The 22,437-nt window shown below is 34.9% G+C and overlaps 2 protein-coding genes across 3 annotated transcripts; both read left to right on the forward strand.

Annotated features, from left to right (window-relative positions):
- The first annotated feature begins 10,541 nt into the window (after nucleotides 1-10,541).
- Nucleotides 10,542-13,200, forward strand: LOC125678971 (E3 ubiquitin-protein ligase TRIM71-like). The gene has a single exon (XM_048917798.2). It carries the CDS (start codon nucleotides 11,008-11,010, stop codon nucleotides 12,967-12,969), a length of 1,962 nt encoding a protein of 653 aa, XP_048773755.1. The 5' UTR covers nucleotides 10,542-11,007; the 3' UTR covers nucleotides 12,970-13,200.
- A 1,172-nt stretch (nucleotides 13,201-14,372) lies between these two features.
- LOC130052063 (uncharacterized) lies at nucleotides 14,373-21,608 on the forward strand. Of its 2 annotated transcripts, XM_056156024.1 has the most exons (6): nucleotides 14,373-17,927; nucleotides 19,208-19,275; nucleotides 19,490-19,633; nucleotides 20,105-20,155; nucleotides 20,255-20,296; nucleotides 20,770-21,608. In XM_056156024.1, exons 1-6 carry the CDS (start codon nucleotides 17,746-17,748, stop codon nucleotides 21,012-21,014), a joined length of 732 nt encoding a protein of 243 aa, XP_056011999.1. In that variant the 5' UTR covers nucleotides 14,373-17,745; the 3' UTR covers nucleotides 21,015-21,608. The 2 variants fall into 2 exon arrangements, with proteins under 2 accessions (XP_056011999.1, XP_056012000.1); XM_056156025.1 differs by lacking the exon at nucleotides 20,255-20,296 and having other exon boundaries at nucleotides 14,384-17,927.
- Nucleotides 21,609-22,437: the final 829 nt, after the last annotated feature.

Consider the following 22,437-nt stretch of genomic DNA (forward strand, 5'->3'; position numbering starts at 1 on the left):
ATCCATTCTGTCCATGCATATATGAGTTACCTAATGAAGATTTATATGTTGAAATAAACTGTTAACACAAAAACAGTCTGTTAATTGTAATGGTAACTTGAGATTACGCATATACGACACACTGCTTTCTAATTTGGCACATCACCAAACTCTGAGTTTGAACAACTATTGCCTTTACAGTCAGTGCAAGCAACTGTACAGCTCAGTCCATGCTTTCTACAAGTACAACGGCTAGTGTTACAATTTGCCTTGCATTTGCAGCGAATAACGTTCAGAAGTTTCTCTGGAGCGACTGGTAATTTAGTTTTAACGGTTGAAAGAATTCCAGAAAGCAGTGACCAGCCCCAGTTCGAAGGATCCAAATTAATATCTTCTCTAGTCCACTCTATGACTTGATAAAAAGTTCTCTTGCAGTGCTCCTCTGCTGCAGCTGTAGTTGGTGGTAATGACTGAACTTGTAGAAATGATGTTGTGTTGGACAATACTTTACAAGCAAATTTTCTATATCTCAAGATGTCAAGTGTCTCTAATGGCATTTCACCGTACAAAGTTGCTATGATATCGACACCAGGGGATACGATCTCTTTCTCTGTGGAATCCTCATTTAGGAATATTTTCGCAATTTGTCGAAATTCTTGACATCCTATTGCTTTCTTAAGTACGGGACCCTTTCCGATGCCGAACATTCTTGACGTTGTGTCGCATCCTGTGAGTGCGTGTAGAAATGGCAAGGATTGACAAACTTCATTTCCTAAAAGACGTCTGGTTTTAACGATATCCCATACTTTGATACTATAAGGTCTCCGATTGATTTGGTCAGATTTAAAGAACAGATTGTCAACATGGGCATTGCAATGAAAAAGCAGTAATACTAGAAGGTCAGTGTCTTCTCCAATAACTACAGTTTTTCTTGTTTCTGCTGATTTGATTCCAGTTTTGGCTATCAAAACGTCTGCATCTGCCTGGGCTTGAATAGTGAGAATTCCTCTGCATGTGAGAAATTCGCAAAGAAGGTTGATGAAAGCTTGTTTATTTTCCTTGTTTGTCAGAAAGTTTTCCTTTTTGCTTTAAAAGGGAGTTGACTGCTTAAATTCTATTTTGGCACCTTTGATTCCTTTGGTTCTTCGAGTATGTGTGTGATCTTTTGTACTCGGTCCAGATTCATACCCATCAAAAACTACAACAGCATTTCCATAACGTTTGCTTATCAAGTCAACATACCCTTCGCATATTTGTCCAAAGGTTATTCCTTTTGACCATGGAAATCTATGGATCAATGACCCTCCATCTAATACATAATTTGCATCTGTAACATCTAGTTCGTCGATAGAGCAATCACCAACATTCCATATTGCATCTGCTAATGATGCTTTTTGTGCTTGTCTCATCATTCCATTTGCTTCAAATAAAGATGCTGGATTGCTACATAGTTCATACTTGAACACATCTGCCGTGTCTGGCAATATTCTACCTGCTGCAGCCAAGAGACGTTGGAATAGAAGCTGTGGATCAACTGAAACTTCATCACCTTCACACTTCACATTAGATTTGGAAGCCAAAGTGATTGCCTGTTTGTTTCTTTTAAATACATATTTATCAACTGATTTTGAAACCATTGATGACAATATGTTTTCTCCAATTTCAACAGTTTTGTCCACATTGACATTTTCATCTGCTGTCACTCCTGTTTCGATGTTACGTAAAACAGTGCCCAGTGAAAACGGATTTCTTTCTTTCAAGAACTCGAACAAAGTCTCTATATCCTTGCTATCTTGTTGGATCCTTGCTTTCCCAAATTCCTTGTGCTGGTCACTCGATTCATATCTGATATCATTAAATTTTTCCATTGCCTCTGTCATCTCAGCACAATGTGGCATACTTAATAACCATTGAGCTCTCTGTGTCTCAGTAAGCCCTCTTCCTCTAGTTAGACCTCCTGTCGTTTTTAAGCTCCTCATCAGTGACTGCTCTATTACTAAGTCTGTTGACAAGCCTGCCCAATAACGGTCACTTCGACGGATGACATGAAATCCCGATTTAAACTTCTCATCTAAACCTGGGTGAGTATCTTTCAGTCCTTGCATATATTGGAGGTATATGTGAGCTGACTTTACATAAAGATTATGCCCTGATGCTGCAAGGTATGGAAGCATATCATACACACTCTTTAGGTGAAGCAACCAGTCTCCAGATCTTTCAGCTGCAATAAACTGACGAAGAAGTTCGACCATATCCATGTACTGCATCCACAGCTTGGATGTTCGATTGCCTTCCAAAGACTTCTTGAAAGTTACAAGTTTAGACGTAACAGTTTTCAATGCGTTGTTCTCAGCGAATGCCTGAAGAGTAAGTGTACCATCAGCTAACTTGTCAAATATTTCTACCAAGTTGATTAAATCCGTCGGAATACTTGTAGTAAGGTCAATGTCATGATCTTCTTGAAGTGTTACATTTTCATTGCCAGACAAAGTATTCATGTGCGAAGACCAATGGTTCTTTTCTAAGATGTTGGTAGAAATTCCGTACGCTTCGGACACAAGTAGTAAGGTCAGTGCTGTGTAAACCAAGAGGTGTCCTCGGATTGCCCGAGCAACGGCTTTTCCACTGAGCATGTGCACAACAGCGGCAGGGGCATAAACACTTTCCAAAACTTCAGTCAAACCACTATTGTTCATTAAATACCCAATGGATCCTAGGAAACTCATCTCTGTGTGAAAACCGCCTAATCGTACAACAATAGACTTTAAAGGACTGGAAAGTGGTTCGTTACGAATGATGTTGACTGCCTTCCAATACAGTGGTTGATCAAATGTTATTACTGGGTCGGAATTGTGTATCTTCGCCTGTTCTGACACAAATTTAAGTGTCGAGTAAATGCAAGTTAGGTTGCTTGGATCCAGGTCTATAATAGGCAAAAAAGTGATGCTTGATTTCCCCAGATAAGTGCCTTTAAACACCATTTGACATGATGCTGTCCATCCTAATCTTTTGATTGGCCATACAATTGAGAACAAACAGCTTAGGTTGCCTGTGTAAGTTTCTTTAGGTACAGGAGTAAGCTTATCAAACTTTAAGGGTAATTGTTCATTCACATCCATCTTGTAAAACTTAATGTCAATTCTAGCAAGCCGTTTAACTTCTTCGACTTCGACTTTTAATCTTGGTACCACTCTCTTTTGTTTCACGCCAGGGGTAGCAATTGCCACAATTCCCATTCCATGGAATGTCCCATGCCCATCAATTGTTCTTATATTGTGGTCGACATTATCAGCTATGTATTGTAGATGCGCCCCTTGATGAACATCCGGGATTTCAGTATTTTCAGTTTAGTTCATACCGCTGGACCTCAGAATATGAAGATGAAAAGCCAAGAGAATTCAATGTATCGATCAGAAACCTAGATCCGAATGCATGGTGCATTTGGACGGCCAATCCAATTTGGAGAGGTGCAATAAGGGATCGTGGTCTAGCTGCTTGCACGACAGGCTGCCATATGGAGGATACCTTGACATCGACATTGCTTTCACTAAATAATGTACGCAAAAATGTTTTCAGACTTTCTGGTATGTAATTTAAATTACTTTCTGTGGATTCAATATCAGCCACACATGGATACTCTGATTTACTGCTTGATATATGCTTAATATCAGACTTTATGAGATTTGCTGCAGCTTTCAAGATGTTAAGCTTTTCGACTTCTGGGTTATTTTGAGACTGAGATTGATGAAAATCCTGCAGAATATTTTTCGCTGTTTTCCGAAGAGTGATAACATTTGGTCTTCCGTTGATTTCTGTAATTATGACATCCTCGCCAAAATGATTCTGAATTTTTGATTTCATATGAACTTGTGAATATGATAGGTTTTCTCCACATAACTCAGACATTTTAGTGACCATATCATTGACTGTAAGCTGTTCATCTTCGTTTTCAATCAAATGCTCCACGGTTTGACAGAATGCCGCCTGTGACTCTTCTCTTTGTGGTCTACCTGTTCCCTTCTTTTTTTTGGTTAGGGGTAGAAGACGGTACATTTTTACCAGTTCTGAAATTAACACTGCACTGCTGGTGATATATGGCGTCTGCTGCGTGTAAATCTTGTGCATAGTGAATTCTTGCAAGGATCTGTGTAGCCCAGTCATCATTTCTTTATTTGCATAATTTAATAATGTTTTTCTGAAAGTCACTTGTTCTAACAAGAAATGAGTCTGTCCCTCTTCTCTTGTCATCTAAACTTGCAGGCTGGTTACAAAAGAGACAGTTATCTCTATAGTTAAACTGTTCTTTAGACCTTAAAATACGATTGGGAGTTAGCGGTTCTCTGGGTTCACGGCATTTTATTTTGATGACCTTTTGGTTAGTATATTCTCGACGACAATCCTGATGTAATATATCTCCTGATGCCACTGCTATGACATCGTTGCGCAATTTGCTGCATTCGTTGATACTTTGCACCCTTTTCCTAATAACAACTGATTGTCTATCAGATATTGGCTCATTGCAAATACAGCAGATGTCCATTGATGTCTGAGAATAAATATATTAGAAATAGTAATTACTAGATTTTACGATTGTTCATTTTACATCAATACATGGTAGGCTGCAGTGCTTATTTTACATTGATTTTCATTATTTATATTATTATTGTCTTATTATAATTACCCATAAATGACCCCCAAAACCCGAATTTTAAAAAGGAAAAACAAAATTGCTTCCTTGATAGGTTTACAATTTTTTAAAATAGAAAACGCTTGCTCAAATGATGAAGATGCAAAATAACTGATACTTTTAACCCGAATGGCTTTCCATACTTTTTTTTTTAGCGAACGTCATTTCCCCTTGTGATTTAACATTATTTCTTTATAATTTCATGAATAAATGATAACTTATACTTTCTTAAATAAATATTGTGTTCGTTTACATATCAAATTAAAATTAATTCAGTAAAGAGTCAAACTATTTTGAAACTTTTCCCGATAGTTCCCCGAGAATGGAAGTTGATGAAAAAAATGAGATGCTGATCATTTTAGCAATTGTCTGTATGAGAATTTTCAAAAATTACATTTTTAATACAATTCTTATTAATGTTAAGCTGTATAATTGCGATTTTCATTACCGTAGATCGTTGTGTAGATGTTTATTCCGATGACCCTCATAGTTCATTTACTCCACTCTGCGTGTACGGCGTGCCGTAAACACCACAAAATATCGATGGTTTACTAAAATATTTAAGTCTAAATTTGAAATATTTCCCATTGTCCGATTTTGTCCGATTTTTTGTATGTTGTTAGTCGGGCTTATGTTTAATCAATTCCGTTGAGTTTGTTTCTGTTGCAATTACTTTGAGTTGATTTGCTAGATTGACTAGACTAGAAGACTTAATTATAGTGAACGTTACAGACATTGAATTTCATGACGAATAATCATATAATATATTTGAATTAATCTACAGTTTCGTAACTTTAAACATAACACCTTTTAAAAGCTAAAACACCCGACGGTGCTAAGTACTACGTGAAAATTTCAACTAAGTTTACTTTTTTTTTTAACGAGAACAAGCCCATGTGGTAATAGGCGCCGTTTTGGTATCTATTGCCGTTTAGTGATATCACGTATTATTCGAATGAGTGATATCATGCACCTATCCAAGTGAATGATATCGCCTTCAAATCGAACACGTAAAATCATCTATAATTATAATACATTTCACTTTTGAAAATACAAGCTATAACGCGCTTCATGAAGAACATGTATGCCAGCGTGAAGCGTCACAGTTCATACCCTCATGTATTGTCAAAAGAGACATTCATTTCTTACATATACTTACATTATGCTTTCATTTCTGTCGGAATCCCTAGCCGTTAAATTAGACGGACTACATTCATCAGTATCCATACGCACATTGTTTACAACTGGCAACACATTCACGAGGAAATGGCTATCATTACGATTTGTAGATTGGAAATGCAAGTATTAATTAAGCTGTCATTTTGGTGTCGGAAATTTTTGTTTGTAAAATGTTGATTTACTATTTCAATGACAGAAAAATATATATACTTTTGTTAAGCAAAATTACATAATTATTGTCTTCTTATGCATTCAACAACAAAAATATTTATGTATAATGCTATATGTTCAATAGAATCGAAATCTTTATTTTGATAAAACATTAAACTTACTTTTGATTTTATTCTTGATTATGGTTAAAGTTACATACAAAACTATCATAATAGAATAAAATTAAAACAAAACATTACCGGTAAATAATGAATGATCTCCCCTTCCAGATGATATATTGCGACCACCGAACTAAAGGACGAAATCTTTAGAAGCATCAAAAGAACAATTCTATCTTCAGTGGCGGATTTAGAGGGGGCACGGTATCTTGTTTCGGAAAATATACTAAACGATAAAAGAAGCAATAATTTCTTCCACTCCCGGAGAAATAAATGACAAAATCCTTTGATTTCTTGAATTACTTTATTGGGAGAACTTAATATTTTCCAAAACCCCCTTAAAATTTGGGTCATTTTATTAATTTCACTTTATTAAAATGATAGAAAATAGTACAAATGACTTAATAGGAGAATTATTTCAAGCCCCATATAATCTGTAATATCCAGGAGCTTTCGGGGGCTTCCCCCCTGGACTCCCACCAGGGCTTCGCCCTGCACCCACTGCCTCATAAAGTGGCGCCCCCCGTAACCACAATTCCTGGATCCGCCCCTGATCTTCCCAGTGTGGCTTCAATAAGATAACACTGAACGTAATCTATAATACAAACAATTATTTTGAATGAGTGAAAAAAAACAACCCAGAAATTATTTAGAATGATTTTCAAATTAAAACTAAAATAAAAAACTACGCTCTTATTTTGGTAACTCTGGCGGATGCTTCTTCAAGAGATTAATAAAAAGCAAGATCTTATCATCATATGGGGGTAGTTGTTTTTTCAAACATAGTTTGAACAAGTTGCTGCCCTTTAAAAAGGGACTACAATACGTGGACCATAGGCATGCCTTTCTAACAGAAAACAGATTTTTTTATAAAAAGAATAAGTCAATTATTGCTAGAATTGTACTAATTGATATAGAATATTTGTAGCTTTGACCTTTGAAATAAGAGTTATCCTTGATCTGGACCTTACTAATATTCAAATTCAACAAGGGGGCATCATCGGGTCTAAATAATAAAGTTTGAGTTTCATACCTTAATTAATCCATTCTCTACCCAGAGTTCCGTGCGCTACTATAAGTGAAGCTTGTGTAACGCGCCCTCTGGTGAGAGAATGACCTTAATCCGATGATATAAATCTGAAGAAAAAAAACCCTTAATCCAATGATATGAATCTGGCAACAAAATGCCTTAATCTGATGATATAAATTTGACAACAAAATACCTTAATCCAATGATATAATATTAATCCTCACAGACTAGAATATCGATTTTCCCGTCAGGTCGAGAAGAAAAAACTAAATTTTCTCGACCTGACGGAAAAATCGAGCGATTTTCCGATTGGCTCAGGTGAATTTGTGCATGCGCAAGATGACTATTCCCCCTAGCATCCGGTTTGATCTCGCTAATATATTTTCTACGTGAACCTCAGGGTTCACGCAATAAGCAATATAGATATCAGTATACCCAATCTCTACATCCAGTTCAAGGTCGAGGCGTTTTGAAGTTTCTCTGGTGTGTGGTCGCGTCGTACTTGCACATAATTATTGTAAGGGAAAAAAAGGTTGTTTTACCGGAAGAGGCCGCCAAGGTTGGAGAGTGCTAATATATAAGATTTTATCCTTATGCGAAAATAGTGACCAATTAAATTTAAATTCAATTTGAATCGTTAGATTATTAGTTACATTTATCGCGCGGATGTGAGGTAAAAATTGTGGCTAAATCATGCCGGAAGTTGACTTTGTCCTTTGACAATCAGTTTTGTAGCAGCGATGATTTGTTGATCATCAATTAAAATGATGTTTAGTTTGCAGTATATAAATTCAAATGCTTTATGATTTATTGATGATTACCAAACATGAGGCGTACATCAGGTGGGTCCTTAGTCCTGGATTTTTGGGGTTTAGGTAGCATTTTTTTGTTTGGAATGAATAAATTAACATTCAGAGTAATGAAAAAAGGCAAAACAGTAAAGGGTTTCCATATTAATTTTCATTACATACACCACTAAAGTCATATACCCCGATGTAGATTTTTATGAAATTCATTGGAAACAGTTATTTGTTGTTATTTTAATATAAAAACAACAAAATATTTTTTGAATTGCATTTATTTATCGGGAAACATGTCAATAACTAAAACACATGTCATTTTCAATATGTTCATCAAGTTTTAGAATAATATGTGCAAAATTATTGAATTAGCGTTATTCCCCAAAATGTTAAAAAAAAAAAAAAAATGTGGACGCATTTTCCTTATAGCATGGTTTACATATCATTTTTTCTGTTTATATTAGTAGAGTTACATGTGTTATAGTTATTCATGGGAAAAAATCCATACCTTTCCTTAATAATTTCAAATCTATAGCTTCCAGATTATGTATACCCCCATCAAAAACTGAAGTCTGGTACCATACAGCTGAGCTATTTAAAATCACTCGGGATTAAAATTTTATGTAATTTCATGAAAAGACACAGATAATGATTCCTTATCACCTTGGTAAAATGTTTGTCAAAAATAAAGGAAATCTATCGCATTATGTACTTGATAAATAATTGAATGAAAACAGAGTTATTGTCCTTGGATTCAATATTTTGAAACATATCATTGACTATTCAAATATAACTAAGAATTTTGAAATATTTTATGGCTAACAAGATTTTTTACAATAACTATTGAAAAAGATTCCAACAAAATTTATGTTCCTATCATTAAATCATTGACTTTGCAAAATCCTATGACGTCACAGGAGTGTGGAACTACGTTAACCACAATTGTCCTGATTTCTCAATATTCAGTATACCTTAGATTAAAACACTCATTCAAATATTGACAAAAATGTTTTGTGAATGTATAATTTTCAGGATTCATGGGGCTTTTTATGGAATTTGCATTCAAATCACCCAAATGTTCCGAATATTTATTCCTTTAGTGAGCGTATTTTGTGTAAAAAAAAAAAAAAAAAAGAAGAAGACGAAAAAAAGAAAGAAAGAAAAGAAAAATAATAATAATAAGTGTTTCTCACCCTCAACTTCATTCAAGCAGAATTTGCAAAATCTACTAGACCGTGGAGTTGGAGGTGTACAGTATCTCCCAACCTCAATATTGAGGGGATGTGCACTTAGTCTTAGTTTAGTGAGTAGAGATCTGTAAGCTTTTTGTAATGTAAATTTCAAATATTCTTGCAATTTAAAATTATAATTGTATACTTGGCTATAAAATACAAGTTTTCCACAATTTGTTTTATGTTATCAAAATGATTATATATTTTATTTTTATTATAGTTTCTCAATTCATTGCTAAATGTTTCATAGGAAATCTCTAAAGAGGAAAGTCCAATCATCTTTGTAATAATACTCAGTGATTTAGTCATGTTTGGACTAGTTTGTTATATGAGATGATTTTTCATCCTCTTTAAAAGCATGGGTTATTATTTTTGGGATGCAAATTCCATATTATTTAACCTACAGTAATATTTAAACATTGATTCATACATGTACACGTATATCTTAATGTGTAAAGGAAAGTACTGCAACATTAGAAGCTTTCTTATGAACACCTAGTATGTCTTTCAAAATAGTATATTGTACTTTCTCAAAAGGCAACTTTGATTGCTATTTATGTCAATCTTAAAATCAGTAATCCAGATTTCAGATGAATATGTAACAATAGGTAATATGAGATCCTGATACATTTTAAGCTATACTTGGACAGAAAAATCATTTTGAAAAAGGTATTTTAGATTTAACTGAATAATAAGCCTAGCTTTATCCTCAAGGCTAGCACTTGCTTGTCTTAAACTTAAATATAAATTTATGATGTGCATGTGAATGATTATATATATATATATATATATATATATATATATATATATATATATATATATATATATATATATTCAAAAGAATAACTCGTGCAGTTCACCGGGAAAGCAAGGAATCTTGGGAATTTCAGTTTATACAAAGAGGATCAGCATGTAATATCTTATACCTGACTTGCATTCGCAAGTTGAATTTCGATCATTTATTATTGAATGCTCCTTGACAGAAAAAAGATTTTCCAGATTTAAAATGAACTTGACCTTGATTAAAGGTACTTTAAAGAAAACACTGAATAGAGACAGATCTTCATGTAATGTTAGACGCATGGCTTGCGTTCACAACTAGCACTTGAACCCTGTTAGAGTTCGACAGAATTAAAGATACATTGATTTCAATACCGAGAGATTATAATCATATTAAAATTCATGTAATCGAAGTTCACGCGATTGAACGATTTGAGTCTAGCCTGTTCAGAATGGGTAATCCCCTCTTCTTTTTATAAAATTGTCCTGCGGAGTGAAAACCAGGTAGCTGGATATTGGTGACGTCAGGTCTATTTTATCTTGACGAGCTCTATGTACAAGTTTATAAAATAATCAATGATTTGAAACATAAACTCTTGATGTGCCGGTTTCTGTCATCACACGTTTTGACTTGTACCCTTTACAGACTTTAAAACCGTTTTAAAGGCGACACATCACGGGGTGACTTGGGTGTTTTGAGTATGAATTGCCCTAGACGATGTTTTTGATAATTTAAAGAGATATATCTGTGGAAGAAACTACACCCAAGATGTTAACTTGATCAAAAACATACATTTTTTACAAAGGATTTAAAGACCTGGGTTCTCTTCACCTTAAACGGGCCCTCGGATTTTATCACGTCCATGGTTTAAAATGCAAAATCATTTGAGCTGCGATTAATTGATCGATACAATCCGACACTGTGAACGTTACTAATGAATGAGAGAAACACGCCGAAGAAAACCAACAGAAACCGTGGGGTAGGGCCGTGATGGAGGATCCCCGAGACTCCGATCCTCTGATGTGTGGGCTGTGCCAGAAGCGATACAACGATCCCCGGATATTGGACTGTTTTCATACATACTGTTTCGAATGCTTGGAGAAACACGTACACAGCGGTCATTCTAAGGCCACCTTTCCGTGTCCGTTGTGTCAGCTGGAAATCACTATTCCAAAAACAGGACTCAAGGGACTCAAACAGAATTACTATGTCAGGGCCATACAAGCAAGCGCCGCTTTCTCTACCAACAGTAAGTGTGACGCGTGTAAAGAGAACGAACAACCGGCACATTCACGGTGTTTGGAATGTAGCAGCAATTTCTGCAAGCCTTGCATTTCCCGCCATATCAAGGCCAATGAGTCACGTGACCATCATGTGATAGAGCTACCATCCTCGGATTCAAAAAGCTTTACAAAACTCTCTCACAGGTCTTTCTGTGAGAAACACAACGAAGAGACAGTTTATTATTGCATCCTCTGCGAAACCCCGATTTGTAAGGACTGCGTCACAAAAGTGTCCGAACACAAGGGCCATCGATACAAGAACATCGTGGAGGGGGCGAAGGAGAAGAGGAATAAAGTCAAACCTATGATTCAGAGTATGCACGAGTACCTGCCTTGCCTACAGGACTACCTCCACGAACTATACTCGACTAAAAAACTTCTGGGTGACTACACTGAACAAACCGTTAATGAGATCAAAAGTCGGTACAAGTTCCTCCAGGAAGAACTTCAGAAAATCTGCAATACTCTTGTGGAAGGCGTAGAAGGTAAATTAAAGAATGAATTCAACCGAATAGAAACTCATACAAAAAGCATTGAGAAAACACTTCGCTCTGTTTCCACCATTACCAAGTCAGCAGAGGAGGCAATTAATCTAGGGAGCGACAGCGAGGTCGTTTTGATGTGCCAGAGACTACAAAACAGATTCAAGCACGCCGACAAAGAGATTCCGCAGATCGGTTTACAACCAGCTGTCAGCAGCAATTTCCACGTCGGTGAACCCCATGGCGCTAACCTGGAGGAGATGTTTGGGACCTGTGACACCTCTGACATCCAGCTACCGATGTTGCCGATCCCCTGGGGTCTAAAAATAGCTTTGAATTTCGACGTCCAGCTCATGTATAGTTTCAAGGTTGCGAACAACATAGACACTGTCCATGCTATCGCACCACTTTCTGAAAAAGAAGCCTGGATATGCAACGGATGGGGGAACCAAGAAATGCACCTCTACTCTAGAGAGGGAGAGAAACTCAGGACCCTCAAACTGGACATTCAGATTGACGACATCATTACTAAGCCAAATGGCGACATCTTGGTGTCTAGTTACGATGACAAGAAAATTATACGGCTGGACGGCGATCTTAACCAGACCGACTTTGTGAAGCTGGACCTGTATCCGGGCGGAATGACGTACACCAAGAAGAACGAGCTGCTGGTCTGTGCGGTAGACAGTTACGTCACCACCAGGAACTCCAGATCCAGACGAATGATCATAAGGATCAGCGAGGCGGGAAGAATCATTGACATGATCGAAGACGATGGATTCAGCGCCATCTTTACAGCGCCTTATCGTCTGCACGAAAACATGTTGGGAGATATCGTGGTGTCCGATCGAGAAGAAGCGGAAGTTCACACGACAACCATTACTTTGGACGGATTCGTTAAGAATAAATACATTGGACAGAGAGACTACAGAATGAAGAAGCCGTTTAATCCATTTGGAATCGTTTCCGACAAACAAGGCCACGTGCTGGTGGCGGACTGGAGCAATCATGCGATTCATTTACTGGATCTAAGCGGGCAGTTCATTGGGTTTCTCATCACAGAGAATTATGGGATACGGGGACCGAATGCCGTGGCGTTAGATAAGGAAGGACATCTATGGATAGGCGACACAAAATCAACTGTGTGGATATTTAAATACTCCAGACGGGTGGAAAATAACACGTGACCGCATACTCAGTAGTTAATAGTCGGATCTACTTTGTACAAATAACACGTGACCGCATACTCAGTAGTTAATAGTCGGATCTACTTTGTACATTGCATATATTCCTTTAGTAATAGTTGTATTTTTATATTTGCCCTATTATTGTATTAATTCTAGCCATGTTCGATATACACCGTATGTATTTCATAAGTTATTCATTATCAATAAAATCAATTAGCGATTGAAACTGCATGCATTTTTTAAATTTCTTTATTTTTTCATGATTTTGTATAGAAAAAAGTCTTTAAATAATGTTTGAAGTGTGTGCTATCATGTTAAATTGCATGTAAAATGTTTATTTAAATTCGAACATTTGGAAGGTGTGGGTTGTAAAATTTGGCAAAGTGAAAGGTAATTTAATTGATATCTCTACTGTGTTGATAAGTGCCATATATGTGGCATGTCGCCCGAAATTCCTCTGGTGGACGACTTAAAGCGTTCCTACGATCAGATGGGACTGTAAGTAGAATACCAGACTTCGGTGGAAATAGAATCGATAGGTATCGATATATCAATCAATAAATTCTACAATCGATGATATGGTTGTGGAAAACTCCACCCCTACCACTGGACAAAACAATCAGTTTTTCATGATGGGAGAATTCAAAGACTTGTCAGAGGAAACCAAAAGCAAATTTTGATAATTGATGTGTATGATTAATTTGACTTGGGTGAAACTTGTTTAACGAAAACCGGGGAATAATCCCAGTATAGGTGCTGTATCAACGAATATATTAAGGACGTATACGCATCTAAGACATTTGATATGGATAAAAAGTGGAGGATATGTACAACAATATTTTGAAATTGGAAACTTTCAAATTTACTTTGCTTAGTCAAAAAATGCAGTTTTGGTTAAAAGAAATCTGAGAAAAATTAAAAAACCCTGCAGTCGACGTGCTTTTTAAAAAAATCTTTTATTGATTTTCATCATACATATATGGCAATTACATTTTAATCAGTACAATAACTGTTAAAACAGATAATTCATGTAGTCGACGTGCTGAGCTACTCAGCTAGGCGAGAATTTTGTAAATGAATAGACAAATATTGCTGATATTAATATTTTCATCCATGTTTTAAAAGGAAGTCAGCCATTATGACGATGTAGAGTACATCCTTAAAGCAAAACTCTGGCCATTTAATTCAAAATGGTTATTACTTTAGATTCATCAGGATACAGCAATATTTTCAAGTCCCAGAACCCGATTAATAAAAAATGGTTAAATGAAAGTGAAACTTAGATTGTTTGACCAATTTCAGTAAACCTGGAAATTCGATGTCTCAAATCCTCCGAAGGGATTAAACTATAGTATATTTAAAGAAAACTTTGGCTTTTAATATTATTTAGACACCAAAGAAAGAATAACTTTTTGTCGATTTAGAACTTGTAACCATAGATTAGTGATAGAAACTGGTAGATGGCAAAATGTTGAAAGAAAATGCATTTTGTGTGACAAAAATGACTAAGGAGATGAGTTACATTATATTTTAGTTTGTCCACACTTACGTTTGTACAGAAATCGTTTTATTAATTTGGAAAACAGAACAAATGTTAGTATTATTAAATACAAAAATCTGTTCCAATCTAAAAATACTATCACGTTGAAAAAATTATGTAAATTTATCACTTATATCAACACTTTGATTACTTAACTTTCATGCGCTAGTCCTCCAGAATATGTACATTGCATCATGTACATGTTCTTTATGTACTGTATATGCATAGGTGTACGTGTATATGTGTGTATGTATGTATGTATGTATGTACATGTATGTGTTTTGTTTTTTATTTCTTATTTTTTCCTTTTCTTATTTTTTCTACTCTGGATACTGACTTTGTGTATTGTGTACTGTAGTACATTGTATTTGTATTTCTCTATACCTTTTGTACATTGGTTTATGAGAATAGATCATCAATCAATCGGTCAGATCTGTGGTGTGAGTGATGTTAGAAATCTTACGGCTTTTTAACTAAAATCAGAAATCACAATTAAGCACGAAAACCGAATTTATTGGAACTTAACTTCAATGTTATTTTATTACAATTAATTTGATTGGACAAAAGTAAAGCTGAACAAGAATTTACATAATGAAAAGTAATGACAATGACAGGTATATGCTATTTCCAAACGTACAATGGATGAAGGAGTTGGGGGTATGGTTTTATTGTCTGTGTTCCCCGTCCCCACATTATTTTTCTGTGAACGATCTTTTCATATAAAAAATATATAGTTTTTCGGGAGATGCCTCTTCATTATTTTGAACAGGAGCAGTATTAGTAGTGATTTTTTTTATTGAAGTTTATGGAGACCGAAATCCTCTCCCCGTTTGAAATATGATGATACCAAACAGCTATATATAGTCCATGTATGAGTTTACAGCTTTTAATATGTAGGTGATTTGATTATGGAAATTTCATTTGCTGATTCCCTTAGCTTTTTTTCTTCAAAAGCTAAACCTGTCAATATCAAACTGGTTCTGCCTATTCCACAATTTCTTTGTTAAGGGACCAGTTAAATTTGAAAATTACTTTTGTAACTTTTTAGGTGCCTAGCTTGGGATTCTCACTGGGCTTGTACATTTACATGTAAATACATGTATGTTATGTTTATTGCGAGTCACTTCTGTTATAGTGTTATACACACATGTTGGGCTGCGACAAACCTAAGTCGTTAAAATAGGTGACAGTTCCATCGCCAAACGCTCGGTATCATGTGCATTGGAATGTCACGGGTCCTCGGAGACGACATTAAAAACGAATGTCCTGTGTCACAGGAGATGTGGCACGCTAAAGAACCCTCACTACTCAATGGCCATAAGTACCGAGCAAAGGCTTAAATGAAGCCCTTCACTGGTATTAGTATGAGGTGAGTATGAGTATATAATATGAGTGAAAAATTCTCGAGAGGGACGTTAAACAAGATACAATCATAATCATTATTGATTACAAAAATTAATCCACTTTTATGTTTTGATTGCTATATACAAGTAATTATGCACTGGACTCTGTAGTACAAGTCACAGACACAGTACCCGCAACGTTATTCTTGACATGATAAACGGTAGAACACGATACACGCACGATAGGATAGGATACACGCACGATAGGATAGGATACACGCACGATAGGATAGGATACACGATAAACCTGATAAACGCAAAACCTGATAAACGATCTTCACGATAGACCTGATAAACGCAAAACACGATAAACGATCTTCACGATAAATGGAAAACCTGATAGAAATGTTGTAAATTTAGAAGTAATTTAGACAGAACGAAATTTTGATACCGACATCATATTTACATTATGTTGTTAATAATACTGGAGGATTTCAATATTCATTTTACACCTAAAACGTATAATTTCTTAATACACAGTCGTACTTTTAAAAAATATAAATTTTATTTGAATTTTTTACGCCATCACAGCTAAAATCAGAAAACTAAACTATATACGATATTTAATTCATTATTTGATATCTATATGAATTTTCCCAGCCAATTATTCTAGAATTATATTGTCATCTAATGTTTAATATATAAATTATACAGGGGATTAACTAAATGTAATATAATGTAGTGATATCACGCTTCAGTAGCTCTCTTATTCTAATGTCTATTATCTGTGTACAGATGCATGTTTATGTATGCATTTAAATGATTTCTGGTAAGGTGATGAAATGGATGTAAAGTATTTCATAGACCTGCATTGTTATGTTGATGTGTTTTGACATGAATATATGTGGCACTTGTTACTTAATATATGTAGTAATGTGTATTTTTTCTTTTTTATCCAGTTTGTTCTTTTTCTTGTTTGACATGCATGTATGTATCAAACAATTGACTAGTTTCATTTTAGTTGTATTCTAAAAATGTTTCATACACTATTAAAAACTAGAACACAGTAAGTTATATATTTGATATGTAGTTGTTGTAAATGATGACAGGCTTGAAATTTTTCCATTTATATCTATTGTAATTGATCATGCGTCCGTTGTATGATAACAATTAAACACTTTCAACCCATATCTACCATTACAATTGCTTTCAAATTTTCAAGCACTACCAAAACTTGACCAATGTCCAAAAATATTATTCTCAACATCACACCTGTAAGAAATTTTAAAAATCATTATATAGTCATGTAGAGCAGGGAGGCCTTTACCAAAATTGTAAATTTCGTGATATTTGGGGATAGAGGTTCTAACTCCAGGGTGGGGCCAAATTGGGTATATAGTGCTTACATGTGTATATGTAAAACATTTCAATAACATCGTCTTTAATGCTCTTGATCCTTAATTCTTATTAAATAAATATTTAAAAGGAGCAGATGTCCTTTACAAAAATTGTAAATTTCATGATCCAAGGACAGGGTTGTGGTTCCAAAATTATTATAGTGACCATTGTGTATAACAACGTTGTATGAAGTTTATATTTCAACATGGTGAAAAGTTTCAGGACATTGTTTCTCATCCATATTTGTTATTTCCTTACAAAAAATGTATCATTTAGTTGTGCGAAAATAAAGAATAATGTATGAACTTTTTCTCTTGTTGTTCCTGCTCATTAACATTACAGACAGAAACATCAAGTCAGCTTAGTGCTTTTTAGTACTTTCAGTACTTTAATTTTTTGGCACGCGAAATCGGAACTCTCCAGTGAATAATGGTAAATAAAACATAGCAATTACGTAAACAGATTATCGTCTGCTTATCAAAATCATAATCAAACATGGCAGAGTTCGAAGAACCTAAAAAGTGTGCAGATTGGACAAGAGAAGAGGAAGAAGTATTAATTAGGGAGGTTTGGAAGCGGAAAGAAATACTTTTTGGCAAAATGAAAGGGGATGGGACGGTAAAAATCGGAGAAGTTCGTAACAGGGGGCGGAGAGAGGTGGCTGATGTTTTAAATGCGTAAGAAAAATAGAATATAGATCTATATATATGTATTTCACGGGAAGCAATTAGAACCTATATAGTTCTATATTTCAATTTGTATATAAACTACAAGAGTTGTTGTCCGTTTATTTTTGTATTTTCTGTAGACAATAGATAGGCATAAATCCAATGAGAAACCTGTTATCATGGCTCTGCAAATTATCCTATCTAATTGAAATTAATCGTTGTAGGATAGGAAAATTATATTGATGGAAGAAATAGACGTCTGAAAATGTAGGTCTTCGCACGAGTTTATTTTCAACAGAATCGAAAAGCTCGGTCTTGAAAGCATCATTTTGTATCACAGGCCCCTGTCAGGGGGGAAGGGGTGTTAAATGAAAGAACATTTAGGCCTATAGCACACAGGTTTTTGGTTGTTTTTTTTCTTACTGTGAGATTTATTGTACAATTCCAGACGAACAAGCCTAAAGTTTGTCACATTTTTACACACTCGCAAACACAAAAGCAGACAATCTAACCCCGACTAGATCTACCAAATGAAAGGGGAATTGCACTTTTTTAAAAATATATATATATATATATATATATTTACAGTATTAGGCCTAGAGGATAAAGTAAACCTTTTTATGGAAAACGTACGTTTAAATAAATTTCAGTGAAATCTTTTATTGCATTTTTACAAATCAGTAAAAGAAAATGTAATATCATAAAATGCAGGATTGTTTATAGGCCTAGTTTCTTTACATAATTTCAAAATAAGTTAGTCGGTAAGTGAGAAAGTTTCCCAGTTTACTTTCGGAAGGTCGGTGGTCTCTTCCCAGGTACATTGTATCTGGGTTCTCTCTTCCACCAATAAAAACTGGGCGCCACCAGATAAATGAAAAATTGTTGAGTGTGGCGGAAAACATCAATCAATCAAAATAAGTTTATCTGTAGGCGTATTGATGATAATCACTCATCTAATTTTATGCGAAAAATTGAAATTTTGCGGCTTAAATTTGGTTAAAAAAATTGTAGTATTTTGAGGTTAGAAATTTTGCCTTGATGATTTCATATATTATTCTCAATGATCAATGTATCACAACTTGCTTAACATCATAAGAAAGAAAAATTGAACAATTTTGCATAATTAAGTGAAAAAAATATGGAAATCAGACTGCTATCAATTGACCTCACAATAAGTGTTTATAAAAGTGGATTTCCCAATGATATGTATTGTGAAAAACTGAAGTGATGACTCACTTATGGCCACATACATACTGTATATACATGTATCTCTCTTTCTGTGTTTGCAGCAGATCCAGTTTACGAAAGAGGGAAGCACAGGACGCAGAAGAGAAGCATTACAACATAAAACAGCAAAGTGAGATATTACTTGTATCTTACAAGATATCCATTTGGCAATATGATATATATAAACTATCATTTACATGTTCTAAGGGCGGATCTAGAAATTTTCAATTTTTAAACATCAGAAGATTTGATTTAATATGCAAATGAGATACACACTCACATTCGCTATTGTGTTCGTACAATGTATGTATAACACATTAAAATTAATAATTTACATTTGAAAGGAGAAGAAAAGTTGAACCAGATTAAAAAACCAAAAACTGATGGTGGACGTCGCTCAGTGATGTCGGCTTCGAAAGAGACACTCCTCGACAACATGGAGGGGAGACCCCGGATGGAGGGGATTGCCTGTGGAATCAACACAGAGGGTAAGATAAATAAGAAAACAATAAAGACATTTTAAAAATAACATGTTAAAGGGACATATTAGCTCTGAAAGTGATGACAATCATTTTTTCTCAAAATCTTTAAATGGCATATGAATATATATATACATGTATCAATGACTAATAAAAGCATTTATTTTGTGCAAAACAAGAGAAAGGTAATAAAACTGCGTTAGATAATCGCTTTTAGTGTAAAGTTATATAAAGGGAAGAATTTATTGTCTTGCAAGACAATGAATATTTAATCATTCGTGTGCCTGTTTCAAGGTTAAAAAGTATTTGGAATATAAAAATACTGGTGTTATTACTGAAATATGTAATATAGAGCAATTTTCATTGAATTCAATTTTTGTTAACAAAATTACAGATAATACACCTTTTAAGAATCTATTAAATTGCATTTTATTGTTTTGGTTTACATCATCCACACATTTATAAAATATTACAATTCAGATCAACCATGTACGTCATCTGCACGTGCAGCGCAAGAGGACACAAATACACGTGAGTAACAAAAATCAGATAATACAAATTATAATGTCAAACAAAATGTTTCCGTTAGGTTACATAACACTAACCAATTTGTCATATATCAATATTCAGCCTCATCGATGAACAACGAAAGCGACAATGAACAACCTACTGGTAGGATTTTATGTCTCTATATTATTCAATTTATTTATTGACATCACCATGTTGGCATACAGTCAAAATAACAAAACAATGACATAAAACAAAAAGAAAAGAAGAGAAAAAAAATTATGACACAATGACTATAGCATATATAAGACATATTCATACGGTTCTTTAATGTCCATGAATTTGTTTTCTCTGCATAAACCATCAATCTAAATAGTTACACAAACGTTTTGTATTATAATCACATGGGTTAACAATTTCTTTAATGGGATCAGTACCACAGTATAATTTATCACTAAAAATATAATATTGAAATCGAAGTTTGTCATACACAGGACAGTAAAGTACAAAATTATTATTATGGCGCGCGCGCATGTATGATCTAAAATGTTGTTAAATGCTTGTGAACATGTATTCCAATTGGGAAAAAAATAATAATGCAAATATATTCTTTTAACTTGGTGTCTTGAATTTTATAGTTGGCGCTTCACACAATGGGCACCAGTTGGCAGAACTGAAGCAAACAAATCTAAGTTGCCATAAACAGCACCTCCGCTTGGAAATTGAGAAACTGCAATATGAAAGAGAGCTTTGTAAGATGAAGCAAGATATTTTATTATTAAAACATAAAATATTGGAGTGCAAGATCCGAGCTAAGAATCCTAGGTTTGTGAAGACACAAGAGGGGCTTCGGGTTCCAACTGAAATACTCCCAGAAGTTTAAAACACAATGCCTTAAGGACACCAGTCTGGTCCCGGCCCCGTCACTCATAGATCATTCGTTATGTACTATAACGGGACGGGGACCAGACTATAAGGCCATGCACGGCGTTTAGACTCAATACGGTACTAGTAATATACTTGTATAATTTATTTTATCGTGACATTTCACATATAATTCACTTGAGTTTTAATTCGTTTCTACAAAAAATAGGAAATATCGCGTATGTCCTTACATGTAATGTCCTTGAGGTCTCTGTACACTATAATACTGAAAAAGTACCAACCGCTTTGCAGTTAGAGTGACACGTCTTTGACATGACTGATAAATAATGTTCTAAATGTTATTGGACAAGGAAAATATTCTTTATTTGTACATATGTAAGCAAGTCCAATCGCTATCAACAATGTTTCATTGTCTGCCAAGATTTGCTTGTTGGAAAATTGAGGTGTTCTTTGAAATTGAAGCTAATAAACCCTTTTATGTGATAAATACAGTAATGTATATTATACTCGGAACATATGTATGTAGATATCAATTTACCATACAATCACGTGACATATTTAACATGAAAGAATATTAAAAATCATAGTCCACTGTATAATCTGTGTGTTTGTATTATGTCATAAGATTTCGGGGGGGGGGGGGGGGGGGGGGGGGGGCATTCGTGCTATATTTGAACTAATGATGAATATGTCCGATTTCTCAATTTCAATGTGTAAAATAACGCATGGAGCTATATTATTGTACCACATTGTATTTGTTACTAAGAAAATTCTTCAAATGTTGATATAAGTTATGTGACAATTCCTTGTTGATAAAGGTGTTACTTACTCGTTAGCTGCAGAACTCTAGCTCTCGAAAAAATATTGGGACAGATCAGAGAGCTACCAGGGGCGAATCCAGGAATTGCGATTAGGGAGGGTGCAACTTTTTGAGGCAGAGGGTCTGGGTGCCCCCAGGGGGCGAAACCCCCGGATTTCACAGATTTTATAGGGCTAGAAATACGTCTCCTATGCAGTCATTTTTACTATATTTTCTGTCATTTTTGATAAGATGAAATTAATTTTGGAAAAAATGTAAGTTCTCCCAATAAAAGTAATTCAATAGATAAAAAGATTTTGTCATTTTTTTCTCCGAGAGTGGACAAAATTATTGCTTCTTCTATCATTTACATTTTTCTAAACAAGAAACCACGATTTACCTTAAATTTGAAAAATTTTGGGCGGCGTCCCCCTTAAATCCGCCACTGGCTACAGATCCACCCCTTATGAATTGACTGGTTACCTAACACGGAGCAGGCTACGTCAGCATATGAAATCATTTGATGCTGTGAGTTTTCGGGTTGCATGGGGCTTTAATGAATATTTGAAGGTATGTTTGGACACATTTAAGTTCTTTAGGAAAATATGTTGAGAATTTTTTA

Source organism: Ostrea edulis, chromosome 2 (assembly GCF_947568905.1).
Source record: "Ostrea edulis chromosome 2, xbOstEdul1.1, whole genome shotgun sequence".
NCBI classification, from domain to species: domain Eukaryota; kingdom Metazoa; phylum Mollusca; class Bivalvia; order Ostreida; family Ostreidae; genus Ostrea; species Ostrea edulis.

Bases quoted from the DNA above. Each gene is read 5' to 3' on its own strand.
- LOC125678971 (XM_048917798.2), top strand. From the start codon at position 11,008: ATGGAGGATCCCCGAGACTCCGATCCTCTGATGTGTGGGCTGTGCCAG.
- LOC130052063 (XM_056156024.1), top strand. From the start codon at position 17,746: ATGGCAGAGTTCGAAGAACCTAAAAAGTGTGCAGATTGGACAAGAGAA. The intron at 20,156-20,254 runs GTGAGTAACAAA...ATCAATATTCAG, and splicing joins GCAAGAGGACACAAATACAC to CCTCATCGATGAACAACGAA. The intron at 20,297-20,769 runs GTAGGATTTTAT...TGAATTTTATAG, and splicing joins CGACAATGAACAACCTACTG to TTGGCGCTTCACACAATGGG.